This window comes from Dama dama, chromosome 9 (assembly GCF_033118175.1).
Source record: "Dama dama isolate Ldn47 chromosome 9, ASM3311817v1, whole genome shotgun sequence".
Taxonomy (NCBI): domain Eukaryota; kingdom Metazoa; phylum Chordata; class Mammalia; order Artiodactyla; family Cervidae; genus Dama; species Dama dama.
The window spans coordinates 48,611,778-48,628,175 of NC_083689.1; the positions used below are offsets into that span (position 1 = coordinate 48,611,778).

General features: G+C 37.9%; 1 protein-coding gene across 1 annotated transcript; it reads left to right on the top strand.

Moving 5' to 3' along the window:
* Nucleotides 1–1,698: 1,698 nt before the first annotated feature.
* UBE2B (ubiquitin conjugating enzyme E2 B) lies at nt 1,699–15,353 on the top strand. Its single transcript, XM_061151315.1, has 6 exons — nt 1,699–1,865; nt 3,955–4,035; nt 5,876–5,901; nt 10,057–10,146; nt 12,688–12,776; nt 14,037–15,353. The coding sequence occupies exons 1-6, from the start codon at nt 1,822–1,824 to the stop codon at nt 14,163–14,165; spliced, it is 459 nt and encodes a 152-aa protein (XP_061007298.1). The 5' UTR covers nt 1,699–1,821; the 3' UTR covers nt 14,166–15,353.
* Nucleotides 15,354–16,398: the final 1,045 nt, after the last annotated feature.

Sequence of the window (16,398 nt, forward strand, 5' to 3'; positions counted from 1 at the left end):
CTGACTCTTAGCGACCCCATGGACTGTAGTCTACCAGGCTCCTCCGTCCATGGGATTCTCCAGGCAAGAGTACTGGAGTGGGGTGCCATTGCCTTCTCCGAAAGAACTGCTATGGCAGGAAGGAAAAAAAATGAAAATAAGAAAATAACTTTTTGACTTAGAGTATCTATCAAGGGCTATCTATCAAGTATTAGATCTGGCTAACTTGATCACTAAGGCAGTTAATGAAAGCAAGAGAAAGAATTCAGGGGTTGAAGAAAGAGAGGTACCAGAAAAGTAGGGGAAATTAACCTTTTCTAGTTCAATGAAAGTATGCCAAACGCCATATTCCTCATTCTCTCTTCCTGTAACACCTTTGGTTGAGGAATCACCCAAATGGACTTAAAGAGCTCAGGGTTCAGCCTGAGAAAGTCTTAAGAACAGAATTGGAGGCGATAGAGGAAGGGAACTCAGTGACTAGAAATAATGTCAGAATTCCAACGGCCAATATCTCTGAGCCCTGGTGGGGGACATTTCAGGCCATTAACTTACTAGTGTTGCAAATCTGAAATAAGTTACTCAGGTTAGATATACAACCCCTATCCACGACTGCATGATCTCTCCCCCACATGTGAGTCAAATTTTTAGGTTTGACAACCAGTCACCTACACTCCCTTTATACACACACTCTATGATCAAACCCACGCATTTCTTGACAAATACAACGGTACTCCAACTGTAGACAAATCCAAGGACTCTGACACAAAGCCTCAAGTAAGAGCAGACTCATAAAGGAAAAACAAAATTCCGTAATCCTGTGGGGATTGTAAACAAACATTAAACAATCTGCACACTGTTCTTTCATCTCTGCCCAGTATTGTCAACCCTGGAAACACACTGCAATGCTCATACAGTAATATTTGGTGGCCCTCAGGAAGCATTTCAGGGGATTTCGCTTTGTATGGGCCTCAGCATTCAGCTGAGGAAAATGGAGGTCCCTTCACTCTTCCTCAGATGCCAGATTTGATAAGCCATTGAGCCAACCAGAGGGGAGTTTTAAATCCAAACTATTTGGGGCTCTTTTATTTTTTTTATTTTTTATTTTTTGGGGGGGGCTCTATATTAAAGATTTAAGAAGCAAGACAAACTACTGCTTCCGACACAATCTCATCAATAGCTGTTCACAGGACAAACTGGACAAAGAAACTAATAAAAGTGCATACCAGCCCTCAGCCCGTAAATTTAACTACCGGGCCGAAAGACTTGGCTGAAAGTTAGATCCAGGCGACGTTCTCACGTGATCTGTCCTAATGGCGTCATAGGGACACGTGGTTCTAGATACTTCGTCCCCTCCCCCCGGAGGTGGATTGTTGACAACGCCGCCGGCAGTCACGTGACCTTACGTCATCCCACCTCCTTTCCCTGAAATCTCTGGCCCCGGATGCGTCCCTCTCTCCCCACCCGGCTGAGCCTAAACTACTGAAAGAGGGGGAGACGGGTTGGTGTTTCAGTTTCGGTACTTCCTAATCACACCCTCCAGTCTGAGCATAGAGAACAGTAATTGGTCGATTCGTTCAAGGAGACAAAAGGAATAAGGTCCCTGCTGAGGGGCTCCCATAACTACCTCTCCTACGTCCCGTTCCCTTCTCCCCCACCCCTCCCTGCATGGTACCGGCGGAGGGCGGAGGGATCTGGAGGCGGCGGAGGGAGACGTCATTGCAGGGTTGTTTGTGCAACCTCGGCGGCGGCGGTGACCCACAGTGATTCGGCCGCCGCGCCGGGGGGTGGGGGGGCTGCGCGGGACTCTTTTCTTTCAGACTGACCGCGGGGCTGCTGGGGAGCATGTCGACCCCGGCCCGGAGGAGGCTTATGCGGGATTTCAAGCGGTAAGGGCCTTCATTTTCGCCTCAATGACGACTCCTCCCCAAAGCTACGGGGCTAGGGTGGGGATCCGGGACACCTTCCCCTCTTGACCCTAAGAGGGCGGCTGTGGGCCCAGGGGGACAGACGGAAGCCCAGTTCTAGCTCCGTTTTAGCACTCCCTTTTCCTTGGTTGTTCACTTGTCCTACGTAAGAAATGTTGATACTTCCTCACCGCCACCCTACCCCCACAAAAAAGTAAAAAGATGGCTATGGTCTGTCCTACGATTCCCTGCTGCCCATTGCGGCCAGTTGCCTGATACCTCGCCCTAGCTTTCAAACCTCATCCTTCGCCTCTGCACCCTGCGGTGCCTCTCCTCTCTGCCCTAAGAGCGAGCCCTTGCAGAAGCCTTTCCACCGCTAGGTACACCAGTCAGCTTTGTTCGATGGCCTTGCCGTCTTTCCGACTGCCAGGGTTGGGGCCAACTCCCGCCTCCCTCCCCATTCTTTCTGCAGCGAGGGTGGGGTCTGATGCGCGAGGGCCGGAGGTTGTTAACCCATCCTCCGAAACCCGACTCTTTTCCCCCCGCCCGCCTGTAAAGGACCTTGAGAACTGGCTTAGAGGGCTGGGAGTCGGGCTGGCAAACCCGGCTGCCAGTGCTTTCTGGAACTCAGCTCTGTGGCCTGGTGTATAAAGACCTATCTATAGCCTCCAAAGTCTGGAAGAATGCCTTCCTGGAGGCTGGCGCTAACCTGATGCTCCCTGAGCCTCCTTTGTGAAATACGGTTTTGTTAGGAGGTGTTCGAGTTGATGAGGAGGAAGTGACTACCCCCCCCCCCCCCAGTTGTTTTCCTTTGAATGCTTACAGGTACGGAGAAGAAAATATCCAAGAAAACTTAGCGTTACGCCCCCGTGCGCATTTTTAAGTGTTTTTCTAGGGAGACCTGCCCTGCTTGAGAGAAAAAATCCAGTGTAAAAACTTGGATTGGCTTATCAGGAAGTAACCTCTCAGCTTCATTGTAAACCTTTAAATGAGGCACTTGGAAGCCATTGTTTGGGGCTTTGCCCAGTTTGGCCTTGAGTGTATTGGTAACTCAGCCTTTATCTTTGGTGGGCGATAGCACGCAGCGTATCTTCCAAGGGTTCTTTTCGTCCTGACTTGTACTGCTTGAGGTTGACTTAAAGCCATTTTGGGGGGACTAATTCCAAAAATCATATACCACATGACGGTGTGTTTGTGTGTGTATATGTATATTTATATTTAGTGTCCCGTTTACATCCCCCCCCCCCCCCGAAATGACAGTTTTAAAAGGAGATACTCCTTTTGGTGCAAAGCTCGGTTTCTACAGCTTGAAACCATAGATTTCAGATTAGCTCCCATGAGTGAAATTCCATGAGGTTCCTGGCCTTTGGTACCCTGATTTCTCATTGCAGCTCTTTGCTTGATTCTGAGTTGTGTGCTTGGCATCTTCGGTAGTTTTCCAAGGGTCTTCGTTTGCAAGAATTTGTGACAGGTGTTGGAAGGTAGCTTTGTATATGGACGCATGATCTGAGAGGTAAAATGCAGTATTGGTGCAGAGCTTTTAAAATAGGGACTGAGGGAAAACCTAGCCAGAGCTCTGCCCACTCTAAAAGCTACTAACTAAAGCGAATGGAATAAAGTAGCTCTACTGTGCAAAACTAGTTTGCTGATTAAACTGGATGTAAGTGTTTTTCAGTCATTTAATGTTTACACTGAGGTGGGGTCTTTATATTTTGTTTGGGGGAGAGTTTTTTTGGTGGCCATGTTGCCCAAGTAGCTTTGGTTAGGACACACACAGCCTTTGCGTGTTTACAACAGCAAAATTGATGGTTGATAGTGTTTTTTTGCACTTGAGGTTTTTCCTTTGTTGTTATTGATAAAAGTAGTTCTTGAACAGATATCTTAACCTTGGTGATATTTGAAGAGGGATCACTCCCAAGCCATTTAAAGTGGTATGGTTTATTCCAGCACAGCACAAGAACAAGAAAATGGATTTAGTTTGTTTCTCAAAGTAGGTGGTTCAAAGATGTTTGATTGGCCTTCTTAGTGGCCATAATGTTCAACTTTTAAAATTTGTATTCTGGGTTTGTAGATTGCAAGAGGACCCACCTGTGGGTGTCAGTGGCGCACCATCTGAAAACAACATCATGCAGTGGAATGCAGTTATATTTGGGTGAGTTGAAAGAAATAACAAATGGTAGGTATGGTGATTCTTTTAAGAAATTGAATGTGTAACAGCTAGGAATGGGAACTGAGGGATGAGGGATCTTACAGAAACTGTAAGGTAAAAAAAATTCTGATAAAGAGTTTTGGCAGTCAAGTAAAATTTGATTTTATAATCACTGGGTTTTATTTGATAAAAATATCATTTGAGACTACAGGAGAATGATAAGTTAGTTTGTACAAAATGTGCCAAGCAAATGTTTAGTATGCATTCTACTAGAACTGTAAAAAGAGTAGGAACCAAAAATATTGATAACTTCCGCCATAGTAAGAATTTAAATAAAAAATGTTTCACAGCTTAATGAGAAATAGCTGAATGGAGCCTTTTAAAGTGCAGTCTTATATTTTACATATAGTATATATTGCACATAGGCTTATTTGTATAAAAGCATTATTTCTTAATGCTCTTTCTTTGGTTTTCCTGAACTGGATTTTATTTTCTTTCACTCTTTAAAAAAAATTTTTTTCTTTATTATTTTTTGCTGTGTGTGGATTATCTCTAGTTACAGTGCCCTGACTTCTCATTGCAGTGGCTTCTCTTGTTGCAGAGTGAGGCCTTCGAGCTTCAGTAGTCGGAGCACACGGGCTCGGTAGTTGTGACATGAGGGCCCTAGAGTGCACGGGTTCAGTAGCTGTGGTCCGTGGGCTTAGTTGCTCCTCTGCTTGTGGGATCTTCCCAGACCAGGGATCGAACCTGTGTCTCCTGCGTTGGCAGGTGGATTCTTGACCTCTGGACCTCCAGGGAAGTCCCTTTGTTGCTCTTTCTATACTAGCGTTTTGCACTAAAACTTAAAAGGAACACTTCTGTAAACAGAATTCTGAATTGCCATTGACTCCATTTTAAGAGTCTACATTAAAAATTAGTGGGGAAAATGAGTGTGGTTCACCCTTCTAAAGTAAAGTGATATTAAATTTAGGCTGTTAACATGCTGCTTTGAGATCTTGAATGTACCTTGCAAATAATAATTAAACCATACTAATCCAGCTTTGTAAAGCAATTAAAAAAAAAAGAGCCAACAACAAAAAAAGTAACCTTCATGTTGCTGCTCAGGAAAGATGAGGTAGGGATATGGTACAATGAAAAGTTGTGGGCAAAAGAAACTGGCATTCTTGGTGACATCAGATAAATTTAGTCTAGTTGAAGGAGAGCTATTTCTCTTTTGAAAAGCAGGACACTTTGGTATCATAATTGCCTTAAACTAAAGGGTATTGACTTCCATCTTACTGATAATATATCGAAAATAGGAATTTTTCTCTTAAGAATACATATATTTCCAAAAGGATTGATATTTATAAACTGAATTCTTTTTGTGCAAAAATTATGGCAAGTTTCTTTTGTTTTTTGTAAAACCATTCTAAAAGGAAAACTTGGAAAATGAAGTTACTATTTATGTCTTGCGTTTGTTGTTAGTTGCTCAGTTGTGCCTGACTCTGTGACCCCATGGTCTATAGCCCGCCAGGCTCCACTATCCGTGGAATTCTCCAGGCAAGAATGCTGGAGTGGTTAGCCATTCCCTTTTCCAGGGACTCTGCCCAACCCAGGGATCCAATCTGGGTCTCCCACATTGCAGGCATATTCTTTAATGTCTGAGCCACTAAGGAAGCCCCTTTTATGTGTATATAAATAAAAATATCACCAGGACTAAGGTGATATTAAATTAACAAATACTCCACAAATTATCAGAATGAGCTCCTCTTTCTCTTGTTTGAGTTTATCCTTTCCACTCTTTGAAAATCAGGAAAAAGCAGAAATAAAAACTTTTTTTAATCAGAAATCTTCTTGTTTTCAGACCAGAAGGGACACCCTTTGAAGATGGTAAGTCATTCTCAATATGTTTTCCATAGTATTAAGAGGCTTCTTTTAAGTAGGAAATTATAACACCAATCTGTTTAGTTAAGGCTGTTTTCTATTAATAATAGGTCAGATTAAAACTAAAGAATGCTACTGAGAATTTATAGTTTACAAAGAACTTTCTTCCCATGTCAGCTTGATCACCTTCATTGCTAGTTCATTCTGTTACTTTTATATTGGCTCTTGAACTCTGGCCTACGTGGTGGGGTCTGTGTTGAGAATAGTTTTAAATTTAAATGACCTCATAGCGTGCTAGAGGTGTCCCTGAGGTAGACATCAGAAGAGTAATAATCATGCGTTTTTAACTTTGTGTGTGTTGATCAGTGCTCTTAATTGTGTATAACTGCCAGTAGTTTCACTTAACAGCTAGCTTTTGACACCTGTAAATAGTTAGCATTGTACAGAAGCTTTTGCATCTTAAATTCAGTATTTGACCAAGAGCCAGAAAAAGGGAAAACTTGTTCTTATGTGTATTTATAGTTGAACTTATTAAATTGATTTTAACCAGATAAAGTTTCCCTAATATAGCATGAATTTTAAAATGTGTTAAATAGATTTGTCTTAGCACAGCGGCTCCAGAATTAACCCATCAAGGTTATTTATACAAATAATGATTGCAGAAGTATTTTGAAGGAGAAAACCTGAACGTTCAGCAGAAGAAATGGTTAAGCAAAGTATTAAATATCTAGACTGTAGAATATTATGTACCTATTAAAGAATAAGGTAGATCTGGTTGTATGTCTGAGGAGACAAAAGTTGCAGAATATATGTTATAATACCACAGTTTTACTGACTAGCATACATGCAAGTGTGTGCATGTGTTTAAAGGCTTGTATACCATACTGCTATCAGGGGTTACCTCTAGATGGGGGTGGGGGGGTGGGTAAGGAGTTGAAGAGAGGTACTCAAGGGGTTCAGCTTTTGACTCTATACCAAGGATTCTCAAGGGTGGTCCACAAACTCAGGAAAAAAGTTTCCTGAGACCTTTTCAGGGGTTCCCTGTGATCAAAACTGTCTTCATGGCAATAGTAAGGCTTTTTTTAACCTTTTTTATTGTATTAACAGCACTGATGGTACAAAAGCATTAGTGACTAAAACTGGCCCTAAGCAATTTAGTGCCTTGGCACATACTAAGACAGTGGCACCAAACTGTGCTGGGAGTCGTATTTTTTGCTTTTTTTTTTTTTTTTTTTAATAAAAGATGTCAGTTTCACTTTAAAATGTTTTGATGAAAAAGTGGGAATTACTAATATTGCTAAATTCTGACCATTGAGTATGCTGCTTTCTGATATTCTGCTTGATGAAGTTGGAAGTATGCAAACGGCACTTCTCTTGCATACCAGTTTGGTGGTTGGAGGGAAAGCAGATTCTGTAGTTGTTTGAGTTGCAACTTGAATTACTGCTTTTTTCATGAAACATTTTTACTTGAAAAATGACTGACAAACTCTGGTTATTTAGATTTGAGTATGTATTTGGTTGCCATATTCTTAGTGAAAGTGTCAGTTGCTCAGTCGTGTCTGACTCTTGGTGACTCCATGGACCTCGCCAGAGGAGCTCGCCAGGCTCCTTTGTCCATGGAATTCTCTAGGCAAGAATATTGGAGTGGATAGCCATTCCCTTTTCCAGGGGATCTTCCCGACCCAGGGATCAAACCTGTGTATCCCACATTGCAGACAGATTCTTTACCATCTGAGCCACCAGGGAAGATTTTAAATTAAGTTGAGGAAAGTGATTGACAGGATTTGTTGCTGCTGATAAATTATGGTTTCCCAATTCTTTTTTCTCTGATGAGATTAGTAGATGGTATCACCGGTTGTGACTTTGTTTTTGATGGTGTTTCTCTCTCTCTTTAGTCGCTAAGTCATGTCTGACTCTTGTGACCCCATGTACTGTAGCCTGCCAGGCTCCTCTGTCCTTGGTATTCTCCAGGCAAGAATACTGGAGTGGGTTGCCATTTCCTTCTCCAGGTCATCTTCCCGACCTGGGAATTGAACCCGGGTCTCTTGCATTGCAGGCAGATTCTTGACTGACTGAGCTATGAGGGAAGCCCTGGTGTATACAGATATATACAAAATAAAATATGACAACATTTAGATGATTTGGATAACTCAGTGAATTGGTATTTTCCAAATGGCCAGTGTGTTAGAAAATTATGGATGGAGAAAAGATACATGCAATGTGCAATAGTCATTAATCTAAATGATGCAAAAAGTTTATATGGCTTCAAATTTTATGTTGCAGCTAACCTTTAAAAACTTTACCATTTCTTTTATGTAATATCAAAAAAGAATGTCTACCTTTATCTGAAAAGGCTGTGAAAATACTCCTTCCTTTTTCCTTTACATATTTGGAAGAGGCCTGATTTTCTTCATGTATCTCAACCAGAACAGCATGTTGCAACAGATTGAATGCAGAGGCACCTGAGAGAATGCGGCTGTTTTCTCTTAAGCTAATCATTTAAGAGATTTGCAGATAAATAGTGCTACACTTCTCACTAACTTGGTGGGGGAAATATAGTTATTTTCATTAAATGTTACTTAGGTTAATGTGTAATGAGTTTACAGTTAAGTATTTGAAGATTTCCCTGAGTAATCATTTCTAACACAACAAGTATCAACAGTTGTAGCGCATGGTGTGCTGAAGACAGTTTATATCAGTTGTGAGAATGGATTGTTTAAAAATTAGGGGAATTTTTTTTTTAATTAGGGGAATTTTTACCAACCAAAAAGTTGAAATATTTTTAAATGCCATATATGGAAGTGCCATAAAATGGTGTGCTGTTGCATGCATCTCTTCCCATCTTCACGTTCAGTAACCTCACATTTGAAGCTTGGTATGATTGGGAGTAAGAGTATAAAGAGGTCCAGAGACCCCATAAATATGAAGAAAGCAAGCTTAAAGCTGTTTCATATTTGTGTTTACCTGAAATGTTTACATTGTACATTTTGTAATGAAGGAAAATTAAAAGTAAATATAAAAATATATAACATTAGGTATTAAAAATATATTAGGTTATAAGGCTCTTTGCTAATGAACTATACATTTCATAGAACTTCTTAATATATCAGAATGTGAATTAAATAGCACCTTTGATTTTGCTTGTATCTTTGGCCTCCCTAATCCCAAATTTCCAAACAACAAAAAATTTAAAGAGGTAGAGGTTATATATTGAATATATGAACAGTGAAAATAGAATGTTAAATATTTTACTAAATACATGCCTCTGATCTTGGTAGACTGAAGTCATGAGTTTAGAATTTAGGTTGAGAATTTTTTTTTTTTAACTGATAAAATGAGAAGCTTGTGGAGACATCTTGAATGGTTTAAACTTTTATTAACTTCATTAGGAATAGGCTTCAACTTACTGAGTAAGCCCATGGGCTTACTATTGGAGCACCTGTCCAGCCTTCAGGTGTATTTCCTCAAAGTAAAACGTCTCTGGGTAGTGAATAAACACATAAAACTATATTTTAATGGTGGTTGTGTCTGCTAAATAGATTTGTAATTTGAGTTGAGAGCTCTTTGTACACTGAACAGATTGACTTTGTTACAAATGCATAATTTTTTTTTTTTTAATGCCTGTCTCTTGACCAGCAAATAATGATTTAGGCTGACCAAAAATGTACCATATTGGTTTATAACCAACAGTAGACAGTTAGACTAATGCTTACTGATTCTTAACGTACTTAAATGATGGAAACAGAAAAGACTTTTTCACATTAGTGGCCATACCTCCAGTCTGAGTCCTTTGTCATATGATGGTTAGCCCCTCTCAAAATCATTTGGCACCTCCTTCTAAGTTATAGTGAATTATCTGTAGTTACTCAAATGTGCATTTAAAAGTTTGGTAGCTAGGGCAAAATTGCCTGCCAAAAATATGACAATGTTCTCACCAGTAGTATATGTTAAGTGCTTGTACCCCCAAATGCTTGCCAATTTTGTATATTATCAATACATAAATAGAAGTATATTTAGTGTGTTTTATATACTAAACCAAAATTGACATTAATTTTTGTGTGGTTGTGCAAAAGCCAGCGTGGGGTTGGGAATTCATTGGTGACAAGATAGAAAAGTTATACTTGTCATTACTGTAATTATTTTGGTTTGTTTTCTATCTAGGTACTTTTAAACTAGTGATAGAATTTTCTGAAGAATATCCAAATAAACCGCCAACTGTTAGGTTTTTATCCAAAATGTTTCATCCAAATGGTAAGTAGCATTTTATTAACTTTTGCAGATGATAGGAGGAAGAAAGCATTGTTTCATCCTTTTAGGTGTTGCCCATGCTTTTCATTATTAGGGCCCACCTCTCTATGTTGCTTCCATGTCAGTATTAACCATACTTTTTTAGTTTGGAATCTTACCAAGGTTCCTGATTTGAGGAAAGTTTTGTTTTAATAATTTCTGATTTTTAAAAGTAATATCTATTTATTTGTCAGCATGTGAAAGATACTAAAAAGAATTTGTAGCTTAAAGTTGAGCTGTAAAACTACACACAAATTTTCAAAATTGAGATCATGTTATATGTAAAATTAAGTAAATATCCTTTTTCTTTTTTTGGGGGGGGCTGAGCTGTGTGGCATGTCGGATCTTAGTTCCCTAACCAGGGATGGAACCTGCGCCCCCTGCATACGGAGGGTGGAGTCTTAACCACTGGATCACCAGGGAGGTCCTTTGGTTATTTTTGTTATACCTCCATATTAATAGCATGGTTTCCCTTTTTTCCCACTATGAGTGGAAAACTTCATTAACTTCCTAGTTTACTTTTTAAAAAAAATCTCTATTATTAAAAGATTCACATACTGTGCTATTCACCCATTTAAGTTGTATAATTCAATGGTTTTTAGTATCTCGACTGAGTTGTACAGTCATCACCATAATCAATTTTAGAACCTTTTTATCACTCCCAAAAAAATCCCATTCCTGTTAGCAGTCACTCCCCATTCCTATCCCCCTGCCTCCCTGCTTCTCAGCCATAGGCAATCACTGGTTTATTTTCTCTATGTAGGTTTGCTTATTTTGGACATTGCATATAAATGGAGTCATATAATATATGTGGCCCTTGGTAATTGATTTCTTTCAGCTGGCATAGTTTTCAGGTTCATCTCTTGTAACACATAACTATTTCATTTTATTGCTGAATTATAATCCATTGTATGAATAGACTACATTTTGTTTATTTATCAGTTGATGGAATGTTCGGTTTCTAATTTACTTTTGGATTACTTCTCAAAAATAGTTACTAGTTCAAAACTTTAAAATGATTTTGCATTTTCATGGGTTTTACAGAGGTGATGATTTTTGCTCTGAACTTGCTAAGTTTGATGTTCCTCTGGGGTACACAGTAAGCAATTGACTATGCTGCTTTAAAGCTGAGAGTTAAATCTGGTCAAACGCTAACAATTGGAAATACCTAGCACATAGATAGTAATTGAGGCCATGAATAAAGTTGCCCCCAGAGGTTGTGTAAAGGGTATAGATGGAAGAAGACCAAGGATAGAGTCCTGAAGAAGGACAGTATCAAGTGTAATTTACCTCCTCTCCCCAAAAAGGCCTCACTTACTCCTGTTTTGATGTAGAGTGATCAGACTTGTTCTGTGAAGCCTTCCACAATTTGATAGTGTCGATAATATTTAAATGCACTTATTCTTTGTCAACACAGTGATCCTATTTTTGTAAATTTATTGTACATATACATAATCTAGCAAGTGGATAAACATTTATGTTCATTGTTTGTATTATCACATAGTCAGTTCAAGAGGGGGGAAAAATCCACTCAAATGTTAGACTTTTATTTATTTATTTATTTTTTTAAATGTTAGACTTTTAAAACAGTAATCACTTGATTCTTACTTTTATTATGAGAAGAATGCATACTTACTGGAAAAACAAATCAAAGTACAAGGGAAGGTAAATAAGATCCTTCATAATCCTGCTATTTACAGATATCTGCATTTTGGCATTGAGTCTTACAGATGTTTTTGTGACTGCCTGTACTTCAAATTAAAGTATTTGTAAATGATTCTTTACAAGAAATGGAATTATATAAGTAATTGGAAACTTATTAATGTAATATATTAGGGATGTCGTTCTACATTAATTAACATATGGTAGATGTGTATCATTTCTGGCAGCAGTATTGGTATGTGCCATTAATAATATACTGTTACTTAGCCAGTTCCCTCATTGTGGACCACAAATTGTTTGCAGTTTTTTCACTTCTGTAAAGAGTATTATAGAGAACATGCTGTAAATAAAACTTTGCATGTGCATCATTATTACTTTTAAAGTAGAATTGCTATTTCAAAAAATTAGCTCCCCCCCAAGAGCTTTATTTAGGAATATTTAGAAGTGTGGAATTTAAACAGATTTGCTATATGTTATTGGAGAAGGAAGTGGCAACCCACTCCAGTGTTCTTGCCTGGAGAATCCCAGGGACGGCGGAGCCTGGTGGGCTGCCGTGTATGGGGTCGCACAGGGTTGGACTTGACTGAAGCAACTTAGCAGCAGCAGCTATGTTATGTGTTGAAAAAATTTAACTCTCACTCAGCCTCCTCATCAAAAGGTATGTTGTAAAGAGTCCTTAGTTTGAGACGGATTTTCCTGTGAGACAGAAAGTTTTAGTTATAAACCAATGTTTAAGGCTTCTGACTGAGCCAAGCATTTTGTTCGTGGTTAAAAAAAAATTACTGTTTAATTATTAGATATAATCAAGTTAACATGTAACCAATTGTAGTGTTGTCTTTGCAGTGTATGCTGATGGTAGCATATGTTTAGATATCCTTCAGAATAGATGGAGTCCCACATACGATGTATCTTCTATCTTAACATCAATTCAGGTAAGCATGTGTTAGAATGCATCTTAATTTTTCAAGGTTCTATGGAATATAATTGATTCTTTTAGGATCAATTTAAAGGCCAAGTGAACAAACTAACCTTCCCAACACTAAGGTTACCAGTGGCAGACCTCATACAAAATCCTCAGGATTTTCATACAACTGATCTGCGTTTTGATTAGTGACCATGTTGGATCAAATCCATGATAATTTTCCTGATAAAATTAAAGTATAAATTGTTCTCACAGATCAAGTGATTTTGTTTTGTTTCTTCGGGGGTTTTTTTTGTTTGTTTTTTTCTGCATCTTGAAGCCTTGGGGTCTTAGTTCCCCAACCAAAGATAGAACTCGTGCCCCCTGTGATGCAAGTGCAGAATCATAACCACTGGACCACCAGGAAATTCCCTCACAGGTCAAATATTCATGCCTAGAAAGCATAGCCAGAGGTTATGGAAAAAGATGAAAAAATATTGGGGAGAGAGAAAGATAACTGTTTAGTAAAAACATAGAGACATCAAGAAGCTGCAGTGCAGAAAGGCATCATTTTGCCCCATCCAAGAAATGCTGTTTCAAAGGAAAGTAATGTAACTATCCACCAAAGCACTCTGGCAGAATATTTCAGAGTTGACCTTGAATGACAGTTTAGGGGGAAGGTTTGGGGTGGAGTCAAGTTTTAGTTACATGCATTTGAGAGGAGCAGATGTGATATTTTGGTTTGTGGCCTTCAAGTTTTTCTGTCACACTTCTGTTTTAATTTGAGTCATAAACAGTATTTTCAGCCTTCCTGTTATTAATATATTCCCTTGCTCCTAGGTGTGTATTAAAGGAAATAAGGTATACTACCCAACTTACTGTCAGGAATTTGCAAACCTATCACAATAATAGAGTTTAACTTTGGAAAATGTTAGTTGCTGAGCTATTTTATAGACATTGTATATTAACCAAGTCAAATTGTTTAGTTCCCGTTTAATAGCGCAGTATGCTGAAGAATATTTGTTCTTTTCCAGTTTCTTTGAAATTAGAGGTCTTAAGGCAATTGAGAGCTACCTGTTTTGAAAACTTAAGTTTTGTAGCAATAGGAAACTTCTTCCTGTATTTATCAAACTATTTCTGAAAGTGTTTAGATCTGAAAATACATGAGACATACTAATTGCTTCCATTAAGTAATTTCTGTTTTCTATAACTTTTGTGCTCCATATCTGACCCATGTTAATATAAAAAAATAACTCTACATATGTGTTTTTTCTTCTCTCTTTCCTTCTAGTCTCTGCTGGATGAACCGAATCCAAATAGTCCAGCCAATAGTCAGGCAGCACAGCTTTATCAGGAAAACAAACGAGAATATGAGAAAAGAGTTTCGGCCATTGTTGAACAAAGCTGGAATGATTCATAATAGACAACTGGTCTGTTAATCTTTTTCATCATTGTTGTGTATAATTTACCTCTCAGTAGAAAGGCTAACAAATTTTAAGTGCCACAGGTTTTAAGGATTCTGCAGAAAAAAAGTCCTTCAGTTTAGAACCTACAAAAGCTTGTGTATCTTGATTAATGTACTTTTTATTGCATGGTGTGAACTAAGTTATTGCTTACATAAATTTGTAATATATCCTGTTTGTATTTTTTTCCAAGTGTATAATGTTGGTGTGGAGTTTTCATGACAGAATATACACATTTTGTAAATCTGTACTTTTTTCAAATATTGAATGCCTTATTTTTGAATTCTTTAGATTTTTAAATTGGAGAAAAGCACTTAAAGTTTTTTATATATGAATATTACATGTAAAGCTGTTAAAATACATACTTCAGTGCAAGAGACTTTGTCACTTATTTCCTTATCTAAGTAGGAGGGGTTAATAAGTCTCTAGCTCTCTATCAATTGATTGTTTCATTTCCAATTTCAAAAGAACAGATTTATATTTTATCAAGAAATTCAGATTTGATTCTAAATACCAATTATAATCTCAAACTTTATTTTGAATGTACCTGTATTAGTTTTAGTTGAGCAATTATAACTGGTTTGATTCTGTCCAACTCTGTATTTAGGCCACTTATTACTGTTTCTTCATGCACTACTCTTACTGCTAAAGTGTACCCTTTGATTTCACAATTCGCACCTCCACCATGGGGTATTGGCACCTCTACCTTGAGCAGAGAGCTTATGCAACTTACTTTGCTGCTTGATAACACTGTAAAAGATTTTTGATAATGAAGAAAGTAAAATGATCAACATTTAACAAAAATCCATGCCCTACAATTAACAATATAAGAATTTGTTGCATTGGTTTGAACAAGGCAGATATTTGGAAGGAATCTTAGTGTAATTTAAATATTTGAAAACTGCCTTTTAATGCAATTGCCTGTTTATTCTGGAAAAATGTTTTAATACCAGGGCCTGTTGAGTTGCTTTCTCTTGTGGAGATTTTTTTTTTTTTAATCTCCTAAGTTGTATAAAAGCTGTACTGCATCTTAGTTTACTGGATAAACTTAAAACACAGTATTTGTAGAAAGCTTATTCCAAGCTATCCTATGCCTTCAAATAGTATAGAAAATGGAAAATATACAAGTAAATTCTGTTGAACCACCTGTGTAGTCTTTATAGTAGTTAAAACAGCTTATTTCATTAACCCCAAAAGTTTCTTGCACATTCATACTAGCTTAATTAGCTAACAGCATCTTTTCTATTGGAAGATGGATTTTCTTTTCTACTGGAAGACTTAGAAGGGCAATTTCTATAGCTTCTATTAAGCAGAGCTTAGGAAGGAGAAGTGCTGATGTTTCCCTTTAAAAGTTAATACTTGGGAAATTTGGGGATAAGTGTATGATCTCAGGGAACTTTTGATACAATTGAGAGTTAACTCACTGGAATTATTGCCCACGCCCCCTCCCCCCCAAAAAAAGACATTCTGTTTAAAGGTAGTTTTTCGTCATATCAAATGTGTGATACTTTTATATTCAGCTCTAAAACAAATCAGTTTCTTTAGACATTTAATCCAGTGACTGACTCTTAGATTAAATGTGCAGTAGCTTTGATAGTCTCCCCTCTTAATATATTAAATGCTATTTGGATAATACTTCAAAATTTATTTTCATCCTTAACCTGTTTTCTTTCCCCTGTTTCATTCTGTGCTTCCAGTACAGGGGGTGCAGGTTCAGTTTCTGGCTAGGTCACTGAAGTCTCACATGCCATGAAGCACAGCCAAAAAGTAAAAATAAGAAATTTCAAGTACTGCTAGATAGTTATAAGGAAATTATATCTTACTTTACAAAGAGTTAATAAGCTCTAATTCCTAAATTCAACACATGTGCATAAACCTCATACCTAGTCCCCATTCCTATTGGAGAAAATTCTTAGGAACGTTCCACCTTTCAGTTACTCAGGTTTTTTCTTCAGCCTTGGAACAGATTCCTCATTTGGTTGAATACCAGATGTATTTTAGTTTACAAAGTCATGTTATACAAAGAATGTTTACTTTTAACATTTACTACATAAAGTTTATAAATGTATGGCAAGAGGCTAGAACTAATTTATTCATTTTAGTACAAAGTTGGATTTCATGTTAATGTTTAAGTACATTTGTGATGGGTAATTCCTCTGTAACAGTACTTCTAACACATAACTCTGCAAG